At 42.5% G+C, this 25,467-nt stretch overlaps 1 protein-coding gene across 1 annotated transcript in view; it reads right to left on the bottom strand.

Moving 5' to 3' along the window:
- Positions 1–25,467, bottom strand: part of SLIT1 (slit guidance ligand 1) — a 580,546-nt gene that overhangs the window by 227,777 nt on the left and 327,302 nt on the right. The window contains exon 5 of the mRNA XM_029610174.1: positions 2,072–2,143. Coding sequence (XP_029466034.1) covers positions 2,072–2,143 — 72 coding nt within the window. The remainder of the gene's footprint in view (positions 1–2,071; positions 2,144–25,467) is intronic.

Raw genomic sequence — 25,467 nt, 5'->3', positions numbered from 1 at the left:
ATAAAAGAGCAAAACAACAAGGGGCATAGTTTTCATGCATTGCTGTGCCTCCTCTGCCAGAGGCGCACATATCTCTCTGGTGTTTCTGCGGTCAGACTGGAGAGGTGGAATCTATTCCTGCCGGGCAGAAAATTCTGACCCAAATGCCCTTGTGTGCTCACAAATAAAAGTTTCACTAATGTACAGCAGGCTGATTGACTTAAAATAATGAGAACAAAACTCAAATCTGACTTCTATACCTAGCTAGCATGGACTCTGACTGCATAACCAGTACAGCCTGATAACTGAGCAATAAAACACTGACAGCTGTGTATGGTGCTGAGATGCCATAACGCACTACAAAGTCCTGAAGCTGAAGCTGCCACCTGGTCCATGTCATTAGGCACAGGTTAATCCAGTCTTGACTTTCCCCCCACTGCATGCTGGGACTTGAAGTTCTTATTATCCCATTGATTCATCTAAGAAAATCAGAACTACAAGTCCCTGCATGCAATGGGCTAAAGTCTGGCCTGGAATAGCTTGTTCCTTATGACATGGAGCCAGGTGTGAACCCTAGTTTAATGATTTCAGCTACAACTAAGAATCCCTAAGTCAATGGTGCTCAAACTGTTCCTCAGCCTTCTGGCCCCACTCCAGCTAGTTAGGTTTTATGATATCGCTAATGGATATGCATGAGATGTATTTCCATTATTTTGGCGAGGGCCCAAGGACTGGTTTGAGCAGCACTACCCTAAACTTAGTATGGGGAAGAGTCTTTTCTGAGTAAGGTTCATTCAGACAGATATTGTAAAGTGCGCTCGGGTGAGCGCAATGTTTAACATGCTGTTGGACGCGCGTCCTCAACCCCTTCTACAATAAGGGGTTTAGCGCCTCCATTACATGCATCCAAACACCCCCCCCCCTGAAACTAATAGTGCTCATCCGCACATTTCACGCTCAGAAATTAACACCTGCCCAAGGGTATGTATTAATTCCTGAGCAGTCCAAAAAAAGTGTACAGAAAAGCAGAAAATACTGCTTTTCTGTACATCCTCTAAAAAGGTTAAAAATTAAAAAAAAATTTAAAAATGTGCTGGCAGGTGAGGTTAGGAAAACAGATGCTCAATTTTACGAGTGTCCATTTTCCTAACCTGTGACTGTCAGCTTTTGTAAAATTGAGCATCCATTTTCTGAACCCACTGACAGCCACCTCTAAGGAGGCGCTAGGGATGCGCTATTGTCCGTAGCACCTCCTTTTTAGCGTGACCCCCTCATTTAAATACAGTATCATGTGCCCAGGAGAGGTGGCAGGGCGCATTGGGAAAACAGGCAAGCAACACTGAGCGCACCTTATAGTATCGGCCTGATGGTGTTTATGGACTCTGTATTCATGATACCAAATAAAATCTGTATCCACCAATCATATTGCTCTGTTTCTGAGCCACATTAGTTCATAAAACCAAATGTGCACCCAATTCATACTGCAAACATTATGAGTATTAAGGTTCTATATTAAAATTCTTTGTGATGTCATGCAAAGAGCATTTCCAAAATATGATGATTAGCAAGGATAGATCCCCATCTTCTAACCACAGAATCAAACTAGATGCAAGAGGGATGGAAGGTACAAAGAAGGCATCACTACCTAATTTTATTGACTTCAAACTGCGGCTTCACCATCTGTTTTGCTTTCTTATTAGCAATGCAAAGAAAGGTCATAATTCATGACTACATCATAATAAAAGCAAATATACCTGATTTACAGATGCATTCCTTATTCAGAGCAGCTCACATCTGTTATAATGTTTCATACACAAATCCAGGGGAAACCTGAGCTCCCATGACAGAGGGAATTACCTAACAGAGGACAGTTTTTACAGGGTAAACAGTAATTTTTAAAAGTGGGGTCACTAAATTAGGTCCTTCACTTCTCCTCTCTCTGCCTGTTTTTCTGAAGCCTCCAGCTTTGCAGTGGATGAGAAAACTCTTCTGTAGCAATGATAAGACCTGACTACAGTGGCAGCCCCAAAGTCTGTCTCATGAGCTGCTCACTAGAAAGGGGGGAAGATATTAAAAAGCACAAGTTACTCACAGGTTTTTGAGGTCGGTGGCACCCCGGAATGCTTTTCTTGGGATTGCCTGGATGGCGTTCTCACTAAGGTCCCTGCATAAACACAAAAGTTTTAAAAGACTGATTTACAAAACAAACACAAAGCGGAAAAATAATAACAATTGAACTCTTTCACCTTTCACAGAGAGGTTGGGCCACAGTTTACTGGGCCAATCCACACATGCGCCAAATGATGGTGTACAGGAGCTTTGGAGATGTGTGAGACCCCGCTGAGGTGACTTCTGAAAAAGAAGTCAGTGTAGCTTGGAAATGTACAGCAACGTACAATATCCACTTTGGACAATTCTTATGTTGGTCCAGTAATAGACAGCACAACCTGCTAGGATCAATATGGCTGCCAAACTCACTTCTCTTGAAGCCTAGCGCCTGCCATATATCTTCATCTTTCTGTTCCAGGTTAGTACTCTCATTCAAATGTCTAGCAATTTCAATCAAAATGAATATGCCTGGCCCTGGATGAACTGCCATAAAACAGTGCTATAAAGCTGTCTTTGTAGCATTGGTGCAGTGCACATTCTTATAGCAAGCCACTTTGGCAAAGGCCAGTGTACATGCCTAGCGGCTAGTGCAGTGTTATTTCAGACTGTCCTCAACATGGAAATGAGAGGCAGTAAATCAGTGCCCAGCATGCTCGCTGATGAGGTCCCCTGCTGTGCACAGACTCCAGCTCACTTTATGTACAGCCAATCATGGTGAAGTAAATGTGTCATGGGCAATAAATCATCGCCTTGTACCAGAGAACCTCGCCAGCGCCATAACTGTGGTGTCGTAGAAGGGACGGCACATTCTAGTGACAGGCTGTATCCATCCTGAACAGTCCACTTTAGCTCGTAGGATATGCTTAGGGTGAGATTTCAATGTACTACAGCAGTGATTCTCAACCCAGTCCTCGGGACACACCTAGCCTGTAGGTTTTCAGGATATCCACAGTGAATATGCATGATAAGGATTCGCATGCACCCCTTCCAATGCATGCAAATCTATCTCATGCATATTCATTGTGGATATCCTGGAAACCTGACTGGCTAGGTGTGTCCTGAAGACTAGGTTAAGAACCCCTGTCCTGCAGAGAACACACACTTAAACATGCACCCAGTATTCCCAAAAGGCTTTTGAACATTATCTGTAATGTTCTAAGGCACCGTGGGTTCTTCAGAAAGGATACAGGACAGGACACCTTCTCCGAGGAGATGGAAGCTGCATGTTAGAATCAGAGAGTCTGGTTAGGCAATGGTTAACTGTGGGCCATGCTCAATGGAAAACTGAGCTGTGACCCTTCCTTTGCTGAACTAATGAGATGTGAAAGTAAAAAGATCAGCAGCCAGGCTATTGCCTCTCCCCTGTGAGTGCCCTCAGCATTATCAGGAGACAGGCAGATATTATAAATGATCCAGAGCAATGAAGCTGGACTTCTTCTGTCCTCCAAGGGTATCACCAGGTATATCAAAGGCACCTGACAATCAGTGAACTATTACGGTGTGTCTCTGATGAAATGCATTTATTTTAGTCAAATTAAAAAGTAGCATTTTCTAAAAAATAAAGTCAAATCAAAAACGGATTCTCCTCCTCTCCAGCAATGTCTTCATCAGAGGTAATCTTTATTCGTTCTCATCAACTCTTTCCAGCACTGGAGATTCCAGTCATTTCACAAAAGCATCAAATTTATTTTTTTTTATTGAAAGTGCTTTCTCTGCTCACTATGCATTACATCAGCAACGCGACCTCGCCTCCCTGAACGTAAGCTCCACACAGTCACCGAAGGACAGCGAGATTGTATTTACAGGGTCATTTTCAAAGGGACTTCCACAGATCAATTAGGGCTTTTCCTGCACACATGGCCCTTTAGAAAGCTGCACGACCAACGCGCACGTAAAATTAAACACCGAGAGGATAACTTTGAAAAAGCCCTGCGGGCACACATGCACCTATGTTATAAAATAGCCCTGGACGCTCGTATACGCTCGCACCATTTTAAACGGATGCGAGCATGTGCGCGCAAATCACACGTCTACCGCATAAGCTGGGGAAATTTCACAAGGGACGCGCGCTGACACAGGTAGTTTTTCCCAGTTCGGAGACAGGATTTTCAAGCCCCCCTCTTTAATTTTATAGCCACCCTTCCCCCCCCCCCCCCCCCCCGTTAGCCTCAACCCTTAAAACCCCACTGCCAGGCCAACATTTTTTTTATTGTACTACTTACACGTCCTCCACTGCAGAAGTAAATGTATGTGGCAGGGACCCCCGGCACGCGCCTGGGCACGTATTCGCACACACGTCGCTTGGATTCTCCCAACATGCCCCCACCCCACCCACTTACCGCTGCTTTTTGCAAACCCTTTCCTTGTGCGTGCGGTGGGAGATGCGCAAGTCCATGGACAGCTTATAAAATCCCCTCAGCAGGCCCCGGCCCAACTTGTGCACGTATCTCCCTCTTTGGCGCATGCAGAGCTTTTAGAATCTGCCTGATACACACGCTTACGTCCGCACAGGTGTCCAGGAGGGAGTCTGAGCAGGGCAGGCGCATGCTTTTAATGGTTTATAAAAATTATGGGAGATATCCAAATATAAATAAGGAGCAAAACAGCACTCCAAAGTACAATATCCAATCCGCAGGGAGTGCAAAGAAGCTGTAGGTCCAATAGTTTTATCATCAAAAAGTTTATTTGAACTTTCAAATAGGCAACTCCTATTTTCAAAACTACACAAGTAAATGGCTTGTTCAGGGTCCCCCGACACGGACCCCGTGTTTCGCCCGAAGGCTGTGTCGGGAGGGACAGTATATGAGTTTTTTCAATGGCTTTAAAGTAAGCTGGGGAATTCACACAGCTAAATCGGCCGATTTAGCTGTGTGATGAAAAAACTATTGGACCTACAGCTTCTTTGCACTCCCTGCGGATTGGATATTATAAAAATTATGCACATAAATTGTTCCAGCAAAACTGCGCACCCCAAAGAGCAGGTGTAATTGTGTGCGCATAGTTTAGCTGGGATAGTTTTCTTTGCAGAACTTATGCACGCCAGTCTGCTTTTCAAAATTCGTGTAACTTGTGCACATAGTTACTGGCTAACCTCTGCGGGACATTACAAAGCTTATCCCCTAAATGTTACATTTTCAGACCTCTTCATTTCCAGGGGACCAGTTCCCCGGGTCTAGCTAGCAAACGTACGTGCCCTCTGACCTTCCCGCTAGGTCATATCAAGCGCTTGGGATGGCGGTTACTGTGCCTAGCCCCCTCCAAAAGCACAACGAGACATTTTGCTTTTCAATTAAGAATTATTTTTTTACCTTTCGCCGCTGTGCAGCATGATTTTGCAAAAGCATTTCAGGGCAGCTGACTTCTGAGTGAGTTATGATAGAGAACTGCTTCGCAGCAGCGGATCTGCGTGGACGGCTCAGAAAATCGAGTGGCTCACGTAATGGAGCCACCTAGTGGCTGGATGTAGCTCCCCATGATTGCGAAGTTCTGAGAAGAAGCCCGCCACATTTCCCCTGGCCTGAGGACTGTCGCCGCATTGACTCGGACTAACGGGCCGATACAGTAAAGTCCGCGGGCTGCACATTTTCCTTTCTGAATCGCGCGGGAATACCTAATAGGGCCCCTCAACGTGCATTTGCATGTTGAGGGCGCTATTAGGTTCGGAGGGTTGGACGCGCGTTTTTGACCCCTTACTTAATAAGGGGTAACCCTAGCACATCGAAAACGCGCGTCCAATTGCGGGTTAACAGTGCGCTCCGCCAGAGCGCACTGTACTGTATCGTCCCGTAAGTGAGTTGGGAGGGGTATTTAAAATAGGAAGAAAACTCTTCAGGTAGTTGAGATTGGAGGCTCAGGGTATTAGATCTCAGCTTCCCTTCCAATTGAGATGGAAGCCCATGGGAGCAGATAGAAATGCCGAGCCGCTCCCACCCCTGAAAAAAGATGGCCAGTGGCTTGGCTCTTCTATTTTCTCTTTTGAGTTTGCTCCTAGTCCCTTTTCAATGTAGTCCTTTTAATTTCTTTTATTGTCATGCATCTTTGGTAGGCAAAGGAATTTTGGGCATGCCTCATCCTTGTCTGGATACTCCCCATCTGAAGGAACGTGTCCCTCATTCCCCACGTCGGTTGCTTTAGCAGACTTCATGAATGTGACCTTCCTTTCTTTAACAAGGAATTGTAATCTTTTTATCCGAACCTGCTGATTGCCTCTCCCCTACAAATCCCCCTCATTGGAAAGTCAGCAGATTTGTTTGGCCACAGATATGGCTTACTATAAAGACAGTAATTGATTACCTGGGTGAAATAAGTAATTGACTGTTTAACTAATTATTTAGCCAAGGCTTAAAGTCATCTGCTTCACCAATTACATTGAGTATGAGATTAATCATGGACTCAGTAAACCAAATCTACTTTATTTATTTATGCTCTGAAGAAATACACAGTGGAACTATAACCGGCTGCTCTAGGATGAGCTGCAGTAAGCTGCTCTGGCAAAACTTTTATTTTATTTTTTTTAATAATGAATTCTTTATTAGTTTAATTCATAATACAAAGAACATGAATACAACAAAAAAAAAAAAGAAAAAAGAGAATATGTAACAAAACATATACATCCATCGGTGTATACAAGAAAGGGAGACTCTTAAACCCCAATAAACACTTATAGTCCCCATATATGAAGCTGCCTGCTCTCAATCACACCTACTAAAACTATTCATTACCTGGCAGTTTTAGCTACCAAAAAAGCTCCAAATGAACTAGGTCCACAAACACAAATTTGTTCTTCTGATATAATACATTTACATGGAAAACGTAACTAAAACCAGGCACCAATAGAAAGAACCCAAGGTTTTAGCTGGAGAAATTGCTTCCTTCTCATCTGCGTCTCTCCAGAAATATCAGGAAAAAACCAAAACTTTATAACCACGAAATAGAGACTCCTTAAACTTAAAATACCGCTTGAAAAGTACATCTCTATCAGAGGCCAATGCAAAAGGAATTACAAAAGGTGCTCTAGTGGAGACGCTGTCATCGGAAGTCTGTAGAAAAGAAGAGAGGGTCGGGCCTAGGATAGGGACCAAAATTCCTGCTTCCTCTGCCCTGCTACCTGCAAACTTCTTCTTATCGGGCATATAATAGAACTTATTCATCATAAACCTCTTCTCAGGAAAGAATTGCAGTACTCCAGCCACATATTTCTTGAAATATTCCTCGCCCGAAATCAGGCGAAAAATAGGAAAATTCAACAAATGAAGGTTATTTAGACCTAAGTTTATTTTCTAATAATTCACATTTAGAATATAAGAAAATACTATCTTTAATTCCTGCTGGAGACACTGACTGCAGTTTAGAAATAGAAGATGATTGCACAGCTAGCACTGATTCCATAGCTGAAAACTATGTATCAACTCCCTTTAATTTACAAATTGTATCTTTAGAAAATTGACATAATTGAGTAACAGCATTTGAAAGTTTAGAGTCAATACCCACAGAAACCTTCCAAATATCAGTAAACGATATTTCTCCTGGGACAGACAATGACTCCGATTCCACCAAACCAGTTCTAGATGAAAGTTGGTATTGGAACAGTAAGCGTCCCCATATCCAGCTGTCCCCCATGCAAACCTGTCTGCGCATCAGTGTCCACTAATTGAGAAGTACAACCTTCTGATTGATCAAAGTTAACCTCTTGGTGAAAAATTGAACCCAATGGAATTGGAGGGGGGAGATCTCACTTCTGGGCTTAAGGAGACCTTTTCAAGTTCTGTACTCACATTACTGTGCAGTGTTGAGGTTGAAACCATGTGACGATCCATGGAGCCACATACAGGAGTCGAGCTGGAAGCTTGTTGAATATATGGAGGCTTCCCTTTCCTTTTCTTGCCCATTTCTTCAAAGTCCTCTTATAAGGAAAAGAAAAAATTTCATAAGGAGCGCAACCCTTTGGTACGTGGCTTCTGCATACCGGCGGTGGCGTGCCACAGGACACCTCCTTTTAAGGCCCCCAACGCTCTGTTGGCATCAGTAATGGGTGGTCTCAGCGCTCCAGAGTTTCCTCCTCGGGACAGGGTGATGGCGGGGGGCATGCAACTTGCTCCTCGCTGTAGGACACCTCGTTTTAAGGCCCCTGATATTCCGATGGCATCAGTGTTGGGTGGCTTCAGCGCTCCAGAGCCTCCTCCTTAGGATCAGGTGCCGGTGGGGGACAGGTAGCTCCTGGTAAAACTTTTAATAGCGAGCTTACAATTATGTTTTAAATCATTTTATCTTGTTTGATCTCATAAATGAATTTTGTTTCTGTATTTTCAAGCTTAGGCTGCAGCACATTCCCCAGCCTGTAGAGGGCAGTAGAGGTCTATAGCCCCCTACCCCCCTTATTAATGAGCATGCCATCTGTGAGCACATCATCTCCTTAATGAACTGCAGAGATCCTGACAAGGGTTCCTCACACTTAATTTAACCCATATCACCTGGTACATTAGCCACGTGCAATAGATTTTTGTATCCTCTTCTTTTACTCATTGGTAGTGAGTATGCCAGTCATCCATTAAGAACTTGCAATAAGAAGTCATTTCAACCTTGCTAAAGTTGACTATAAAATCTTTATTAGCTGGCTTGATGATTTAGTATGAAGTGCTATACGCTGCCATTTGCAAGACCTAGGTTCAATTCCCTAGCCTACAGTCCAAGCAGAAAATTAAAAAACAAATTTACAGCCTCTAGACTGCTTAAGCTCTTTAGAATTCCTATTTCACTCAGATTTCTCCATTTATATAGTAATGTAGTAACATAGTGAATGACAGCAGATAAAGACCAAAATGGTCTTTAGGGTGGTAGCAACTGCTGCTAAGTGCAGGCTACTGCCAAGCCTTCTGTTAAGGGTAGTAGCAACTGCTGCTCCATACAGGCCACTCCCAAGCAAAAATATAATGCCTTAGCATGTACCATACAATGTATTTCTGAGTAATTTGCAACAGCCATCGAGCACTTACCAACATTAAAAATGCCTTATTAATCTATATTAATTTATTTTATATTTATTGCATTTTTAAAATATACAATATCATGTAAAAAGTAAACAAAGAACACTTCAGAAACATCTGATTCAATCATGTAATAAAACAAACATCAATATATTCATTTAGGAATCCTCTTTCCAAAAATGCATAAAACTGCAATAAAACAGCAGTAATCATAATAATCATCATAAAAAGATTTACAACAGGTGCAGAACAGAACTAGGACATACAAAAAAAAATAAAATTCCGGTGTCACTTTAGTGACAGCAAAACAAATTCCCTCCATCCACAGGCCAGATGGAGGCCAGGGATGATGCAGAGGCAACAGTCAAAGCCCCAGGAAGGAGAGAGGGATTCTCAGCCATTGCTCAATAGCGACATCTAGTGGTCAGACATAGGGTCTATATCAGCTGGGTTCTGAAGGGTGCTGCGTGCGGTTTGTTGCCCCAGCAAAGGGCTGTCATTGAGACGGCTAGGCTGAGGAGGGAGGGTGATATAATGAATAAGCAAATAAAGGCTCATAACTCCGTAGCTCAGCAGAGAGCCCAGTGCCAATTAAGCTGGAAGGCCAAAAGAGAAAAAGGAAATTACCGAGCCAAAAATAGTATCTTTTATTATATAAACAATTTGGCTGTGGGAGGCCTACCGTGGAGACAACGCGCCGTTCGGCGTCCGGGTGAGAGGACTGAGAGACCAGCTGTTGAGAACCCCGCCCCCTTCCTTTTTTGGGAAACCGGAAGTGAAGGGCTGCTCAATAAAAGCTGTGAGCAGCAAGTGAATATCGGAGGCCTACCGTGGAGACAACGCGCCGTTCGGCGTCCGGGTGAGAGGACTGAGAGACCAGCTGTTGAGAACCCCGCCCCCTTCCTTTTTTGGGAAACCGGAAGTGAAGGGCTGCTCGATAAAAGCTGTGAGCAGCAAGTGAATATCGGAGGCCTACCGTGGAGACAACGCGCCGTTCGGCGTCCGGGTGAGAGGACTGAGAGACCAGCTGTTGAGAACCCCGCCCCCTTCCTTTTTTGGGAAACCGGAAGTGAAGGGCTGCTTGATAAAAACTGCGACCAGCGGCGTGCAGCCGCCGGCGCGCCTAAGCCGCGCGCCAAAGGGGCGCGCCCCTGGGCGATTTTTTTTTGTCTCAGTTCCTGAGTTAGAGATGGGGAAAAAGCGAAAATTGAAGATCGTAGCCTCCACACCGGTACCAAAAGAAGTGAGAGGACCCATGGACTCGCATGTGAGAAGGGTGAGTTCAGTCTCTAAGGAGACAGAGTTTGATATGTCATCATCATCGGGTGCATCAGCCAGCCCTGCCCAAGAACCAGCTCCAAATGAATCTCTAGGAAGCGATGGGATTAGCATGCTTCAAGCTAATCCACGCTTAACAGAGACAATAATATCAAGTGCACCAGCAGAAAATATGACAGGAGAAATAGTGGAAGAAGGAGAGACCCTAGGGGAAAGAGACCAGGGTTTAACATCAGAACCTGAAAATATTACTCTGCTGGATGTTTGGAGGGTTGTGAAAAACATGGAGGGAAAATTATCCCAATCCATAGCTCAGTCCACTATTAACCTTATAAATGTTAAGAAGGTGGTTGAGGAACAAGGTAAACGAATTGAAGTGTTGGAAGCTACAAACGTTACCTCAATATCCCAAATTTCATCTCTTCAAAGTGCTGGGGCCACATTTATGAAAGATTCTATGATTATTTATAAACAAATGGAAAATTTAGAAAATAATTTGAGAGCTAAGAACTTGCGTCTCCTGAATTTTCCAATTACAAGACTTTTGTCAGCAGAAGAACTGTTTAAGAAATACATTAGAGAAATTTTGGGAATAACCAAAGATCTGTTAATTTCTAAGATTTATTATCTTTCTAATCAAAAAAGAGCTGTTGTGGCACCGGAGGGGGGAATAGATATGTTATCGGTACAGAGCCCTAATTTAACATCTTTTCTAGAGGCGTCTGTGGATGATATACAAACCAGAGCAACATTGATTGTTGCTTTTGGATTGGAGCAGGAGAAAAATTTAGTCCTACAAAAGTACTTTAGAAATAAGGTATTTAAGTTTTGTGGGCAGACCATTCAGGTCTTTCCTGACGTCTCTAGGAACACTCAGATGAGAAGAAAAATGTTTCTTGCTTTAAAAGAGAGAGTAGTGGCCCTTGGAGCCACATATTTTCTCAAGTTTCCTTGTCGATGTATAGTAATGTTTAATAAAAATAAATTTGTATTCCTTGAGCCTACACACCTAGAAACTTTCCTAATTGATAAAGAAGGACGAGATGTTATCACAACAGATTAAAGATCCTGGTTGTAATAGATAAATTACTCCACATTATTTCATGCTTGAATGAAAAATTTCTTTTGTCAAATTGCTAAATGCCTCCCTTAATGTGGACTTTATTTAGGAGTACATGTATAACTTTTTCTTTTTGTAAAGTACATACGTATGTTGATAATATGAATGTAACTCAAAATTTTCCTTTTCTTTATTCATTGTAAAATGTTTAAGAAAATTTAATAAACAATAAATTAAAAAAAAACAAAAAAAAAACAATTTGGCTGTAAGAACACACTAAATCACCCACATTCCCCCATTACTTACTGGTGTTTATTTGAGTCCTAAAGCAAAAGATGTTTCTGTTTTCCAAACCACTTTCTAAATAGGCAGTCCTACTTTTCTGAATCTAGGTATACTTGGAATGCTATTTTGTTACTCATGGTAAGAAGTGACCTTGGTTCAATTAAAAATGAGAACCAGTGTATTTGGTTAGCTGATATACTTAATATGCATGCTCATTATTAAAACCTAAATACAACACAATAAGCTCTACTGTTCAATGGAGCCAAGATAAATAAACTTGTGTTATTCTATTTTGTTTGAATTTTTTTGTGGTGTTTCCATGTGCAGTTCATTTTTAACCCACAGGGTGGTGTTGAAAAACTACACAGAGACTCTCTCGAAGGAATGTTTTCAGAGCTCCCCACACCAAATCCCCCTGGTATTTTTTTTTCTCCTCTTTCCGACATTTACATTTTCCAGATCTTCCTAAGTTACATCCCCAAAAAAATGGAACCTTGGCTGCATGGAAAACATCCATGTGCACTGTCACAGCAGCTTCTGGTCCAAGAAACCCCAGGGCTGTGTATATTTCAACTTGAGTGTCTTGAAGATTCCTTTCTGTAAGGAATCAAGTTTCCATGAAAGGTAAAAAGGAGAAAATCCATCAGCACCACTGAGTAGAGTTCCTAATACCTCTTCTACTTCAGAAGCAGGAAGAGACTTCTCCTTCCATCCCACCAGAAATCACAAGGCTTGCCTTACAATGACATTATACACAGGTTTCAAAGCGGAACCCACATTTTATAAATGAACCTTGCCAGCCACAGTTCTTGACATGGAATAAATGTTATACAAGCAAGGAAAGGAGGATATAGAATTTTCAAAATAGCCTGGGTAATATTAATCACAGCGGAGACCTGGACAGGTGCCATTTGGAGGATGAGGAGTTGTCAGGGGCAGGTGATATAACTGTACACGAATGGTACAGGAGAGACATGTGCGGGTCCGTTAACGTAAAGGCAGAGATAAAGAGAGTCTGATACAGTAGTTTGAGATCCAGCTGGGACACTTCAGCATCTTTTCTGCCAATCTATCAATGCAACTTGCTCCTATCCAATGCCTCTTCTCCGTGCTCGGACCATCAGTCATCCTAAAAGGTGTGGAAGTTTTGTGAAACAGGTAAATTCCTCTTGCAGCACATAGTAGCAAGAGAGACCATTAAGTCATTTCATACATGACATTGGGAGGAGGAATAGCCTAGTGGTTAAAGCAGTGGACTATGAACCAGGAAACCAAGGTTCAAGTCCCGCTGTTGCTCCTTGTGACCTTGGGCAAGTCACTTTACCCTCCATTGCCTCAGGTACAAAAACTTAGATTGTAAGCCCTCTGGGGATAGAGAAATACCTCCAGTACCTGAATGTAAACTAGTGTGATATCTCAATTGAGATGAATGTCGGTATATAAAAATAAATAAATAAAACCCACTGGGAAATAATGGCAGATTCACCAACAAACCCCAGATTTCCCTCAGATCCTCCTCATTCCCAACAATTCCATTTAGTACAATGGAGGTTTCGAGCACTAACCATGGTTCCTTGCCTGAAGAACGCATTCTTTTCATCCTTCTATGCTGAGGTGACATCTCAGAAGGAATCCTCCAGGAACATACCAGAGAAATTCCTCCAGAGAAGATTCTCAGCTGTGTTTTTCAACTTGCAACTCCCAAAGAAAGCAATTATCTCTTGGTGATCATACACCCCTTTTGTCTCCCCACCCCCTCTATTATTTGCTTTAATGCTTAATGAACGTTGCTTAAACCCTTGAGTGATGGGCTGCTCATTCTTTCAAATATACTCCTATCTAAGAATCTCTTGAAACCAGCTTCACCTTGCACTAGCAGACAACTTCCCCAATCTCCACTCACACCTTAATATGAAAATGAACTTCCCAGACTAGGATAAAAAAATTTAGAACGGCCCTGCTAGCTCAGCAAAATTGCTGCAGTAAAGGCCTAGACTGCAATTTGAGGAAAGCCTCTTGGTGTTCTACAGCATAGGGGGGTCTGGAGGTGTACTTGGTCTGTCAGGAGAACTAAGGGCACATTGGTGTTATTCACTGTCAGGCCGATACAGTACAGTGCGCTCCACCGTTAGCACGTTAGCCCAGGTTTGGACGTGCGTTTTCGACGCGCTAGCTTTACCCCTTATACAGTAAGGGGTAATAGAGCGTCAAAAACGCGCATCCAACCCCCCGAAACTAATAGCACCCGCAACATGCAAATGCATGTTGATGGCCCTATTAGTTATTCCCGCGCGATACAGAAAGTAAAATGTGCAGCCAAGCCGCACATTTTACTTTCAGAAATTAACGCCTGCCCAAAGGCTGGCTCTAATTTCAGCCGGCACCGGGGAAGTGTACAGAAAAGCAGAAAAAACTGCTTTTCTGTATACCCTCCGACTTAATATCATAGCGATATTAAGTCAGAGGCCCCAGAAGTAAACATAAAAGTAAAAATTAAAAAAAAAATTAAAAATCGGTCCGCGGCCCACAAGACGGACACTCAATTATGCCGGCGTCCGTTATCCGAACCCGTGGCTGTCAGCGAGTTTGAGAACCGACGCCAGCAAAATTGAGCGTCGGCTGTCAAACCCGCTGACAGCCGCCGTTCCTTTTACCGTGGACCCTAATTTGTATAGGCCACCCTCCTGAATTGCGCGCCCAGGAGAGTGGCCTGTGTGCGCGCCGGGAGAGCGGGCACTCACCGGCTCTCCCGTGCGTTTTTCTGCATCGGCCTGTGTATCAACAAACTTCCTGCATGACTCAGACAAAGGTAGTAGACTTTAAGGAGTCTGTTAGATGCCCTTTTGTCTTGGAGCACTGAACCATGGCTGGGAGAATTTACAGAAGGGAGTAGGAATTAAATTATATAATAAAATGTTTGTACTCAAAATTAACAAAAAAGGGGTTGGGGAAACCGGAGAACACTGATTAGAATCCAGAGAAGGCAGCCTATGCTTGAATTTCTGAGGTCACCTGATTTGACACAAAATACTTACTGGGAGATCAGTGACTCACTGGCAAGTGCTACGTTGCCATGCCAGCTTTAATGAGGTTTAGTCCTTCACAGACATCCTATCCCCAAATGGATAGTCTAAGAGAATTCTCCCAAGAGCAAATTCTATCTGAAGACTGCAGTGCTTCCATCCCAATATCTGTGTTTTGGTAATTTGCCATCTGACATAGTTATCTTTTCATCCAGACCGTATATATACCATTCTGTTCTTAATTATTGTGCCAACTGGATGGGCTTCCCTTTTGCATGCCTGATTCCCTAAGAACCTTCATACTGCTGAACTTGCTTCTCTCCAGGGCTTCCAACAACCTCCATTTAAAGGTTTTTTTGCTTTCCAAAAATGCCAAACTTAAAAAGTGGAAGTTATTAACTTCCACAAAAGAAACAGAGAAATACAGCCCATCCTTTAATATCAGAGGAAAAAAGAGACACGATGGAGAAAGTTGCAAGCACAGGAGGGAGATTAAAAAATACTGTATATTACATAACACGCAGTATTAAAAATATTTGCACAAAACCTAGATATTAATTGAAAAATATAGAAACCTTCACAAAATCTTTTATTATTACAAAAAAGCAGTAAAAACCATAAAAAACTAAAATGCCAGAAGAAAATACATCAAAGGATAAATGTGAACTGGTTCAACAAGGAATATATATTAAAACTGAAGTCCAACATTATTTTTATTTATTTAAAAAATTTGTAACCCGTGTCATCCAACATCACGAATGGCTTCCAAATAAACATTCATAAAATGCTTTTATTTTTATGTAAACTGATGTGATATGTTAACGAATGTCGGTATAAAAAAAAAGCAATACATAAATAAATAAAATGCAAGAAAACAGTGTAACAAATAAAAACAATTATAAGATACAAAATAAAACATTCATAAAATACAAATAAAATAAAATAAACCAGCATTGAGTCAACTGCTACAGAAACATTTACATAATAATCGCCATTTTAATCTAAAGATATAAAAATAAGCCAGCTCAAACAAATATGTTTTTAGTTGCTATGATTTACTACATATTTGCTTACGTAGAACATGTGATAACTTATTCCGTATAAGTGCACCGACAACAGACAATAATTTATCACATGAATCTGCTAACCTGATTGTATACTGATTTGGGATGTCAAAAAAAACATTGCCTCTCTGACTTTAGATTTCTCACTAGATGATGAATTTTCAATAGTTAATAGAAAATGGGGCATTGTCACTTAGGGCCTCATTTTCTAAACGGATCGCACGCGATACCAAAATGGGGGCGGAGTCGGCCCCGGAAGAAGAGGAGTCGGGGTGTCACCGGGGCCGACACCGCGAAGACGCCGAGGACAACGAAAAGGTAAGGCCCTTTTCGCGTCCGAGTTCGTGCCCAATAGCTACACCTTCTGTGGTGGTGGTACTGGGTGCGAAACTGGCAGTGATCGCACTGCGACGGTGCGATCGCTGCCGGCTAGCGCAGGCCTGCAGACCTGCGATACTTTAGAAAATGAGGCCCTTAGAGCATTATGTATCATGACAAAGATTTTATATTGGATCTGGAATTCAATGAGTAACCAATACAGGGATTTAGCACGGCAGAGATATGATCATATCTGGAAGTCCCGGTTAAAATTGTATTAGCAGAGTTTTGGATCATTTGTAACGTTTGCTATGCATAATGGGTAAGATTAAAAACAGAGAATTACCACAGTCGATATTGAAGATTACTAATGCATGTAACAAAGTTCAAAAGTCATTAAATTCAAAGTATGGTTTTAATCTGTGTAACTTGCATAGTTTCCAGCAGGATTTTTGGATGAAAACTTTACCAGGTGATTTAAAAGAGAGATCAGATTCAAAGATAATGCCAAGGTTTCTAACTAGGCAAAGTTGCCTTTGGAAAGAGAAGTTTATCGGAAAAGACTGCGCTGGACATCTACTCATGTAAATAATTTCTGTTTTGCTCATATTTAAAGCAATTCGATTATGATAAAGCCAAGTGGATATTGCACCTAAATAAATGGATAATGATCCAAGCTTAATATTAGGATCACTATCACAGGGAAACAGAAACTGTATGTCCTGCTTATAAATAATACTGTAAACCATGTCCAGCCAAAAGTTTACATAAAAGATTTAAGTAAACATTAAATAATGTGGCTGTCATCAAAGACCCTGAAGTACCCCAGTGGTGAATGGGTACTAAGATGATGTTGAAGTGCAATATTTAACTTGTTGACCTCTATTAGAGAGATATGAGATGAACCAATGATGGTAGTAAAATTCCAGACTTAAACAAGAGATTAACCAATGAGGTTAGAGGTCCACAGATATCATCCAAAAGAGATCTCATGACTATGATACTGTAAGGGTATAGAGGACAAGAGGTCAGGTTCATTTTTTTTTGACTGCCTCAATAACATCAGGAGAACTAAGAGGATCGAAATCTGACCAGGAAATGGAACATTTAGCAACTTGCAGATCCCCTGGTAATGGAAAGGTTGAAAATTCTGAGCTCCAGTTAGAAACTTTAGGGTGAATTTGAAAAATGATATGCACACCAAAACTGGGAGATGCACGTGTATGTATCACCTATTTGTGCCTGGCTGATTTTATACACTAGCCACATATGCGCACAAGTACCGATACGAGACTATTTCACATCAGGACAAAGAGGAGCAAAATGTAGGCGGGGCAAGGGCATTCCAGGGCGGGGCCAAGAGATATTCACATGTGTATATATGCCCATGGGCGTGGGTCCAGGTCCATTTACAAACCGGTCATTTCAATTCAAGGGAGTAAACACATTTGAAGTAGCAGCATGATCTCAATACAACACAACAAAATAAGAGGTTTATTTACTAAGCTGCGTTAGGCAGTTACCATGTGGTAAATAGCATTTAACATATGATATATGCCGTGCGGTAGCGATAACATACGGTATTTTCAATACAGCATGGTATTTTACCCCACATATCACCAAAATGGTAATAAGCTGCTTGCATATAAATACTTTGCAAATGCACTCAAAGCAGATCATTACTAGGCAAGTTCATAGCAATAAAACAGCACAGCTTGCCTGAAAAATCTCAAGTCACGTTATTTTACTGAATGCTAGCTACAACTCCTGCTAACTTCAAACAAGCTAGCTAGAGACTGCTTTGTACAAATCAGCTCATCTTGTTGGTACCTTTCATTGATTCAAATGTAAAACCACCCCCCCCCCCCGCCAAACCCACCCCGAGTTGAAAGTGACCCCTCTTACAGTGGTTCAGGCCACTAATGCTCTTTAACAAGAAAACAGCCCCAGGTGAAGGGGTTGCCATTTTGTGACACTTGGGGTCTACTAACCCACTGTATTTTTCCCCACGCTATGTTGCTGCTGGTGAAAATTCTGCATAGTTTCCTAAGCTGTGGTGCCAAGTATCATAGCTTAGCAAACCTCTGTGGTAGTTTCTTCTCTGCCAATTAATAAATAACCCCCAAATTAGGTAACATAAAGTAAAGTGCTCCTCAAGGCTAAACTCTAAATAAATCAACAATTAAGTCTAGTCTCTAACAGAAACATAATACTACTGACTTCCTCTAAATAAATAGCATTGCAGTAAAACACAGGATTTTAGCATCATGTCCAAAGCATTCAGGTGAATGTCAAGCAGCTTTCATGGTCAATTTTGTGTTTAGCATTTAAAGGCTTGATAAAAATAGCTTCCTGAAGTGAGAGTAATCCTATATTTGTTGGAGCTCTTCTGGGAGGTAAGTGCTGCTCTCATGAAGAATTTATTGCAGGGGCCTGGGTTTTTTTTTTAATTATTATTTATTTTGTGAATAGGGTAGTTATGGGAGCTCCGAATGAAGATCTTAGATGTCTGAAAGGCGAATATGCTTTCACTCAAGTAGATAGGTCTGTCTCCTCTCAGACCTTGAATATTATTTATTATTTACAACATTTATAAAGTACTTTCCAGTTTTTACAATAAAAGTTTCAGTGTCAGAGAGTTTTGAATTTCATTCTGTATGGTATTGTGGGAGTAATGTGGTCCTGTGATTTGCATCCTTCTATCAGTCATGCCATTGAGTTCTGTATTACCTGGAGTTTGTGAGGTGTCTTGTCTGTTAGGTCCTTGTAAGGTGTGTTGCATGTGGTTACTGTGGCATGAGCAACTGTGAGTAGGTTTGACTTCTTGATGTGTGGGTGCAGTCTTTGTAAGTTCTGCAGTTGAAAATGGCAGCTCTTTACCATTGCCTGGATTTGTGACAGTATAGTAAAACTTAGAGACTTTTTATCTGTGCTTTTAGTGGGAGCTCATAGGTCCCAAATGGCATTGTCAGATCAGGGATTTGTTTTTGCCTGTTTTGTATCTGTAGTATCTCCATTTTGTTATGATTCAGGTGGAGTTTGTTGTTTTTTTGTCCATTCTGAATGGCTGTAAGACACATCAACAGCTATAAATAAGCTAAGCACATGTCTTACAGCCATTCAGAATGGACAAAAAAACAACAAACTCCACCTGAATCATAACAAAATGGAGATACTATGGATACAAAACAGGCAAAAACAAATCCCTGATCTGAAAATGCCATTGGTAGCACTAGATGGACATCATCAGCATAGATGTATGTCTTTATATCAAAAATTTGGATCAGCAGTGCCAATGATTCGAGGTATATGTTGAAGAGTACTGGCAACAGTATAGAGCCCCCACTAATCAAGATCCATGCTGCCGATGTGGTGTCAATAAATGTACTGATTGTTACCTATCCAACAGAAAGGAGTTGCTAGTCATGATAGCAAGATATTGTGATCTACAATATCAAAACCTGCTGAGAAATCCAGTCGTACCAGAACTGCTGTCTGGCGTGGGATTGTAAGCTCGGACCCCTAGAGGACCTTCCTCTTCAATTCTAGACCCCATCTTATTGGATCCAAAATGAAGAGAAAACAATAATGGAATCATGGAAGGTTTGTTACACAAGTTCACCATATCCATTGCCTACTCTGTGAAGCTGGTCAAATAATATTGAACTAAAATATCTAATCCCCATATAAAAATTCTGTTACCTGAAATTTAGTTATATCAGACGTCTTTTGCTCAATTGGAAAACTCTTTAGCAGTCATGAGTCTTTAATGCTGGGACCCTCTGTGTTGTTTTCAGATTTGAGCACTTCCTATTGCAATCCTTTTGGTTTTCTTCTTTTTTGGTTTGGGCTGCCATGTTGGTGGTTAATATGTGGTCATCGTGGGAAGAGCTTAGCTTATCATTGTTGGTATTTAGTTTATGGTTGGCTACCTTTAGGTTGTAGGTAGCTCTATCCAGTTCTTATGGCCATACCTTCTAGATACATGATTGGCTCATCTCACTCCAGGGGACACCTGGTTATGTTAGGATGTGTTGTCAAGCTCTGATTGACCCAGTCATTGCTAGACCTTATATGTTATCATGACCTTTTCAGCAATGGTAACTTCCAGACAATGTTGAATTCTGTTCAACATTATTCTTTCCAGATGTCACTGCCAAGATTCTGACCACTGCATATCCTGCATAATTTGCTATGACTTTCTGACCCAGCTAAACTTAGATCTATCTAATGTGTTCATGTTCATCCCTCAACGACTTGGTTTTGCTATTATGCACAAGTGCCTATTTCCTATCTATTACTAGCAGAGACAGGAAATGTTTGTGGTTGCATATAATGCAGAAAAAATAAATGTCTAACTTGACTTTTAAATGTTCCTTCTATATCTATAAAAAAACAATTAAAAGTGACCATTTACAGTACCTTAGGAGGTCATCCAACAGGGCATGGCCTTTTCTGAATCTGGAATGATACAGGTCCAGACAGATAATTTTCTTTTAGCCATTCGTTTGATTGAGCTCTTACTGATTTATAAATATTTTCCTAGAAAAGGGATATTTGACACTAAGAGATAGTTTTCACGTTTCTCTGGATCCAAGTTTGTCTTTTTTATTAAAGGTGTACCATGACCTTTTTGTAGGTCAGTAGGTAGCACACTCTCAGATAGGGTGGTTTTACTATTTTAGCTGCCTAAACTGAGAGTATCTCACTAACTAGTTTTACTAATTTGGATGAGCATGAATCATGGGAGCAGGTTGTTAGACGTAGAGCAGCTAGGGGTTTTCCAAGGCCTTCTTTAGTAATTAGGATAGATGATACCCATAACTCTAATATATTTGGTGGTGTCAAGCTTATCTTTGTCTGATTAACGGAGCTGTCTTAACATAGTAACATTGTAAATGACAGCAGATAAAGATCAAATGGTCCATTCAGTCTACCCAGCACGTTTCTTGGGTAGCAACTGACACTCCATGCAGGTTACCCCCCATTCAGAAATGCTACATCTAAAGTTAGCCAAAGATTGCCCCTTTTTTCATTTCCATCTTCTAGCCATTAGGGATCCTCTGTGTTTATCCCATATCCTTTTGAATTCCATTAATATTCTTGTTTTTATCACCTGTTCTGGGAGGGCACTCCATAAATCCACTCCCTTTCCATGAAGAAATATTTCCTGACCTTGTTCCTGAGTTCACCCCCTTGGAGTTTCAGATCATGACCCCTTGTTCTACAGCTTTTTTTCCATTGGAAAAGGTTTGGTTCTTGTGCATCATTTATACCTTTCAAGTATTTGAAAGTCTGTATCATATCTTCCCTGTCTCTCCTCTCCTCCAGGGTATACATATTTAGTTTCTCCATTCTCTTCTCATAAAGCTTCCGTTTCAGACCCCACATCATTTCGGTTACCTTTCTTTTCACCGCTTCCATCCTATCTCTATCCTTTTGAGATAGTCTCCAGAACTGAACACAGTTCTCCAGGGAAGGCCTCACTAATATCCTGTATGAGCATATTATCACCTCTTTTTTTCTTACTGGTTATGCATCTCTCTACACTGTCCAGCATCCCTCTGACCTTAGCCACTGCCTTGTCACATTGCTTTGCTACTGTCAGATCATCAGATACTATCACCCCAAGGTCTCTTGCACAGTCCGAGCACATCAGTTTCTCACCCACCATCACATACTGTTCCTTTGGCTTATTGCACCACAAATGCATGTCTCTGCACTTTTTGGCACTGACTCCCAGCTGTCAGACCTTTGAGCACTCCTCAGATTTTCTTAGATCATGTCTCATTCCCTCTACCCCTACAAGTGTGTCCAGTCTGTTGCAGATCTGAGTGACATCCACAAAAAGATAACTTTACTTTCTAACCCCTCGGAAATTTTGCTCACAAACATATCTAATAGACCATATCTCTTGAGGCACGCCACTTATCACCAGTCTTTCTTCAGAGTAGGTTCCATATACCATTACACGCTGTCATCTATCAGTCAATCAATTTGAAATGCATTCAACCACTTTCAGGCCCTCGCAAGCTTCTCATTTTATTCATGCACCTCTAGTGTGGGACCATATCAAAATTGATGGGATTTATGGAGATCTTTGATTTTGTTATCAAAGTAGGAAGCAATTTCATTTGCTGTTAGTTTCAAAGTAGGGGTATGATTTAGTTGAGTTAGCAGTTTTAGTAGGCCATTTACTATTTCAGAAGTTTCTTTTTTGGCCTTTATTATGTCTTGTGATAGTGTTACGAGCACGCGCGGGCGCGGTCGTCTCTAGCGGGTGGTGAGCCCTTGGGCCACGGCAGGACCCCAGGAGGAGCCCAAGGCCACACCGTGGGAGGTGAGCTGAGCAGGCATGGTGAGCCAGGCAGGCAGGAACAGAAGCAGGGAGTCCGACCCTCAGCCGGACCTGCATGCCCATGGTAGCCAACACGGGGAAGTTGACTAATGAACGGTCCTCCGACTGTTCCCGGCCCTTTCGGACCTGCCGCAGGGAACGGCAATGGGCAGCAGGCCGGACAGAGGCGAGGGCAGACAGAGTCCTTAAACAGAAGACATCAAACGGGGCAGAAGCAGGCTGAAGCAAGACGGAGACATCAGGTCAAGGGCTGAAGCGAGACACAGGAAAGGCCCAGGCGAGCAGGAACTCCGATGCTGGGATACTCACATCCGAAGCCCCCTCGGCTGGCAGAAGCTCAAGAGCCCGTGGGACGAATCCCTCCTGTTGGCCACTCCAGGGCCCAACAGGACAGAAGGCTCAGGAACCAGGTCAAGGCAGAGACAGGTAGACATCCAGACAAGGGCTGAAGCAGACACTGAAGACAAGGCTGGACGGGAACATTGCACTGTCCATCAGGGCGCCCTACTCAGCCCACCCGTGGGACTGAGTCACGGACCACCCTGTCCCAGACGCACCCTACACAGCCCAGGAAGGCTGGTCGCGGACCACGCTGAGAAGGAGGGTGCAGGGAAACTCCAGGCAAACAGGAACTCCGATGCTGGGATACTCACATCCGAAGTTCTTACGGCTGGCAGGCACAGGAACAAACATCAGGCAGAGACACTGGGCAGGGATCCATCAAAGCATAAGTGATCACGGAAGACCTGGATCAGCAAGGATACAGACGACTGTAGGACCTGATCCGAAGGCAAAGACACAGTGAACAGAAAGTCCTTAAATACTGGAGGAAGAAGGCAACTCCCTGGGAGGAGCTTGCCAGGACCGCCCACCGCTGGTCCTATAACTAGGGTAGAGAGCTGCGGGCCAGCCCCTAGGGAAGGGCGTCGCCCAACAGGAAGTCCAAACACTGAGGCTGCAAGCCACCGGCATGCCTCAGGAGCAGCTAGGCCTCTCAGGCCCTGGAGCAAGTCCTGGATGATGCGCAGGCGAGGCCCTGGCTTCAGAGCGGCCTCTGGAGGAAGGTAAGAGACCTCCTGCAGCGCAGAAACAGGAGGGATCGCAACAGATAGATTGTCTTGTGATAGATTGTGATAGAATTTACATTTTAGTCTGTCTTGATCGAGGTGTGTCTTGCGCTAAATTCTTTCTACTCTACGCCCTTGACACTTTCAAACTCAAAGTTCTTGTGAGTACTAAGGGGCACTTCTGTGAGGTGGCATAGGACATATTTTTGTATGGCGATTATATCTAAGGTTTTTGTTTAGTTTTTAGCTCTCTCCTGTACTTTCTTCACCGTTCCTTTTTTTCCACTTTTTAACTTCCAACATTGCTGTTTTCTATTTAAAAACAGGCAAGTCATTATTATTTGACTTCCAAAAGTAAGAGATTCTGTCTGTAACCCCTGGTATATCCTGGATAGAAGATCCAGAGGGCCATATCTTAAATATAGTCATTGATCATATACTCCATTTCATAATCCATATCTGCTCTTCCCAGGATTTCCTGAGCATGGGGGAGCTAAATCTTCTAGGCCCTGTGCACTGCATGTACTTATTTCCCAGAATAAAGTTCTTGCGTACAGCAGTGATGAATGCTAGTATCACTTAGCAGCAAAAACCACACTGGCAGCTGAACTGGTTTCCAACAAAACCTTTACTGAAGTTATGTGAAATGATGAGATGATCTTTACTGCTGTAATTTCAGTTTTAGTTCTTTAATAAATCTGTGACCTCTTCAGTTCTTTAAATTATTAATGGATGTAAAAGCCAGTTATCCAAATTCTTGAAATTATCTTGTCTCTCCTTTCCCACCGTAAGTGGCAGTTGAACTCTTCTCTCCCTTTGAAATTTTTAAGTGTCCAGTCATAGGTATCTCCTACCTCTTCAATGGTCTTCTTTTTCTTCTCTTTCTCCTCATAGAATCAAATAGATATTTGTTGTACTCCTCTTTTCCCAAGATCTTCAACAGATGTCCTGTATGTGAGCTCTTGTAGGGGGGTCCACTCAAATGTCTTCCTCCCCTCACTCCTTCTCTCCTCTGGATGGCTGTAAGTTATCCTTCTTTTAGATCCAGCTGAACCCAAGTTCCTTCTCTGGGAAGGGACCTTTCCCTTTTGTAGATCAAAACAAAAGGCTGAGCCCCTAGTTAATGGGAATCCAGAAAAAAAAATAACAGAAAAGTCCTTTTTACAGAAAAGAGAGGAAAATACATGAGTCCAAAAGGGTGGAGGGAAAAAACTCCTCGCTCAGAAAAACAAGTGATCTCAGAAGTGGTTCTATAAAATAAAGGAAGGCCCTCTGATTCTATATTCTTCCCAGGTCTCATTTCTAAGAACCTTAGAGGCCTTTCTTCTTTACACAAACAAAACAGGGGGACAGCTGAAGGCATGCTGCCCCTGCAAGGGAAACTGAAACCTTCCATGCAGTAAAATGGTGGAAAACACCATTTGACTTCTCCCACATGGAGAAAATAACTGCACATTCAGCCCGATCCAGTAAAGTCCGTGGGAGAGCGGACGAACGCCCGCTCTCCCGGCGCGCGCACCGGCCCCTCGCCGGTGCGAGCGATCCAGTATTTAAATTAGGCGACGCGGTGCAAACGAGGAAAAGGAGGCGCTAGGGACACTAGCGCGTCCCTAGCGCCTCCTTTTGGCCTGGAGCGGCGGCTGTCAGCGGGTTTGACAGCCGACGCTCAATTTTGCCGGAGTCGGTTCTCGAGCCCGCTGACAGCCACGGGCTCGGAAACCAGACGCCGGCAAAATTGAGCGTCCGGTTTTCGGCCCGACAGCCGCGAGCCAAATTCAAAATTTTTTTTTTTTTTACTTTTTTTTACTTTTGGGGACCTCCGACTTAATATCGCTATGATATTAAGTCGGAGGGTGCACAGAAAAGCAGTTTTTACTGCTTTTCTGTGCACTTCCCTGGCGCCGGAAGAAATTAGCGCCGACCTTTGGGCGGCGCTAATTTCT

Source organism: Rhinatrema bivittatum, chromosome 7 (assembly GCF_901001135.1).
Source record: "Rhinatrema bivittatum chromosome 7, aRhiBiv1.1, whole genome shotgun sequence".
In the NCBI taxonomy this organism is placed as follows: Eukaryota; Metazoa; Chordata; class Amphibia; order Gymnophiona; family Rhinatrematidae; genus Rhinatrema; species Rhinatrema bivittatum.
Note: the sequence above shows the minus strand (reverse complement) of the source record. Positions and strands in the feature narration are given on the sequence as shown.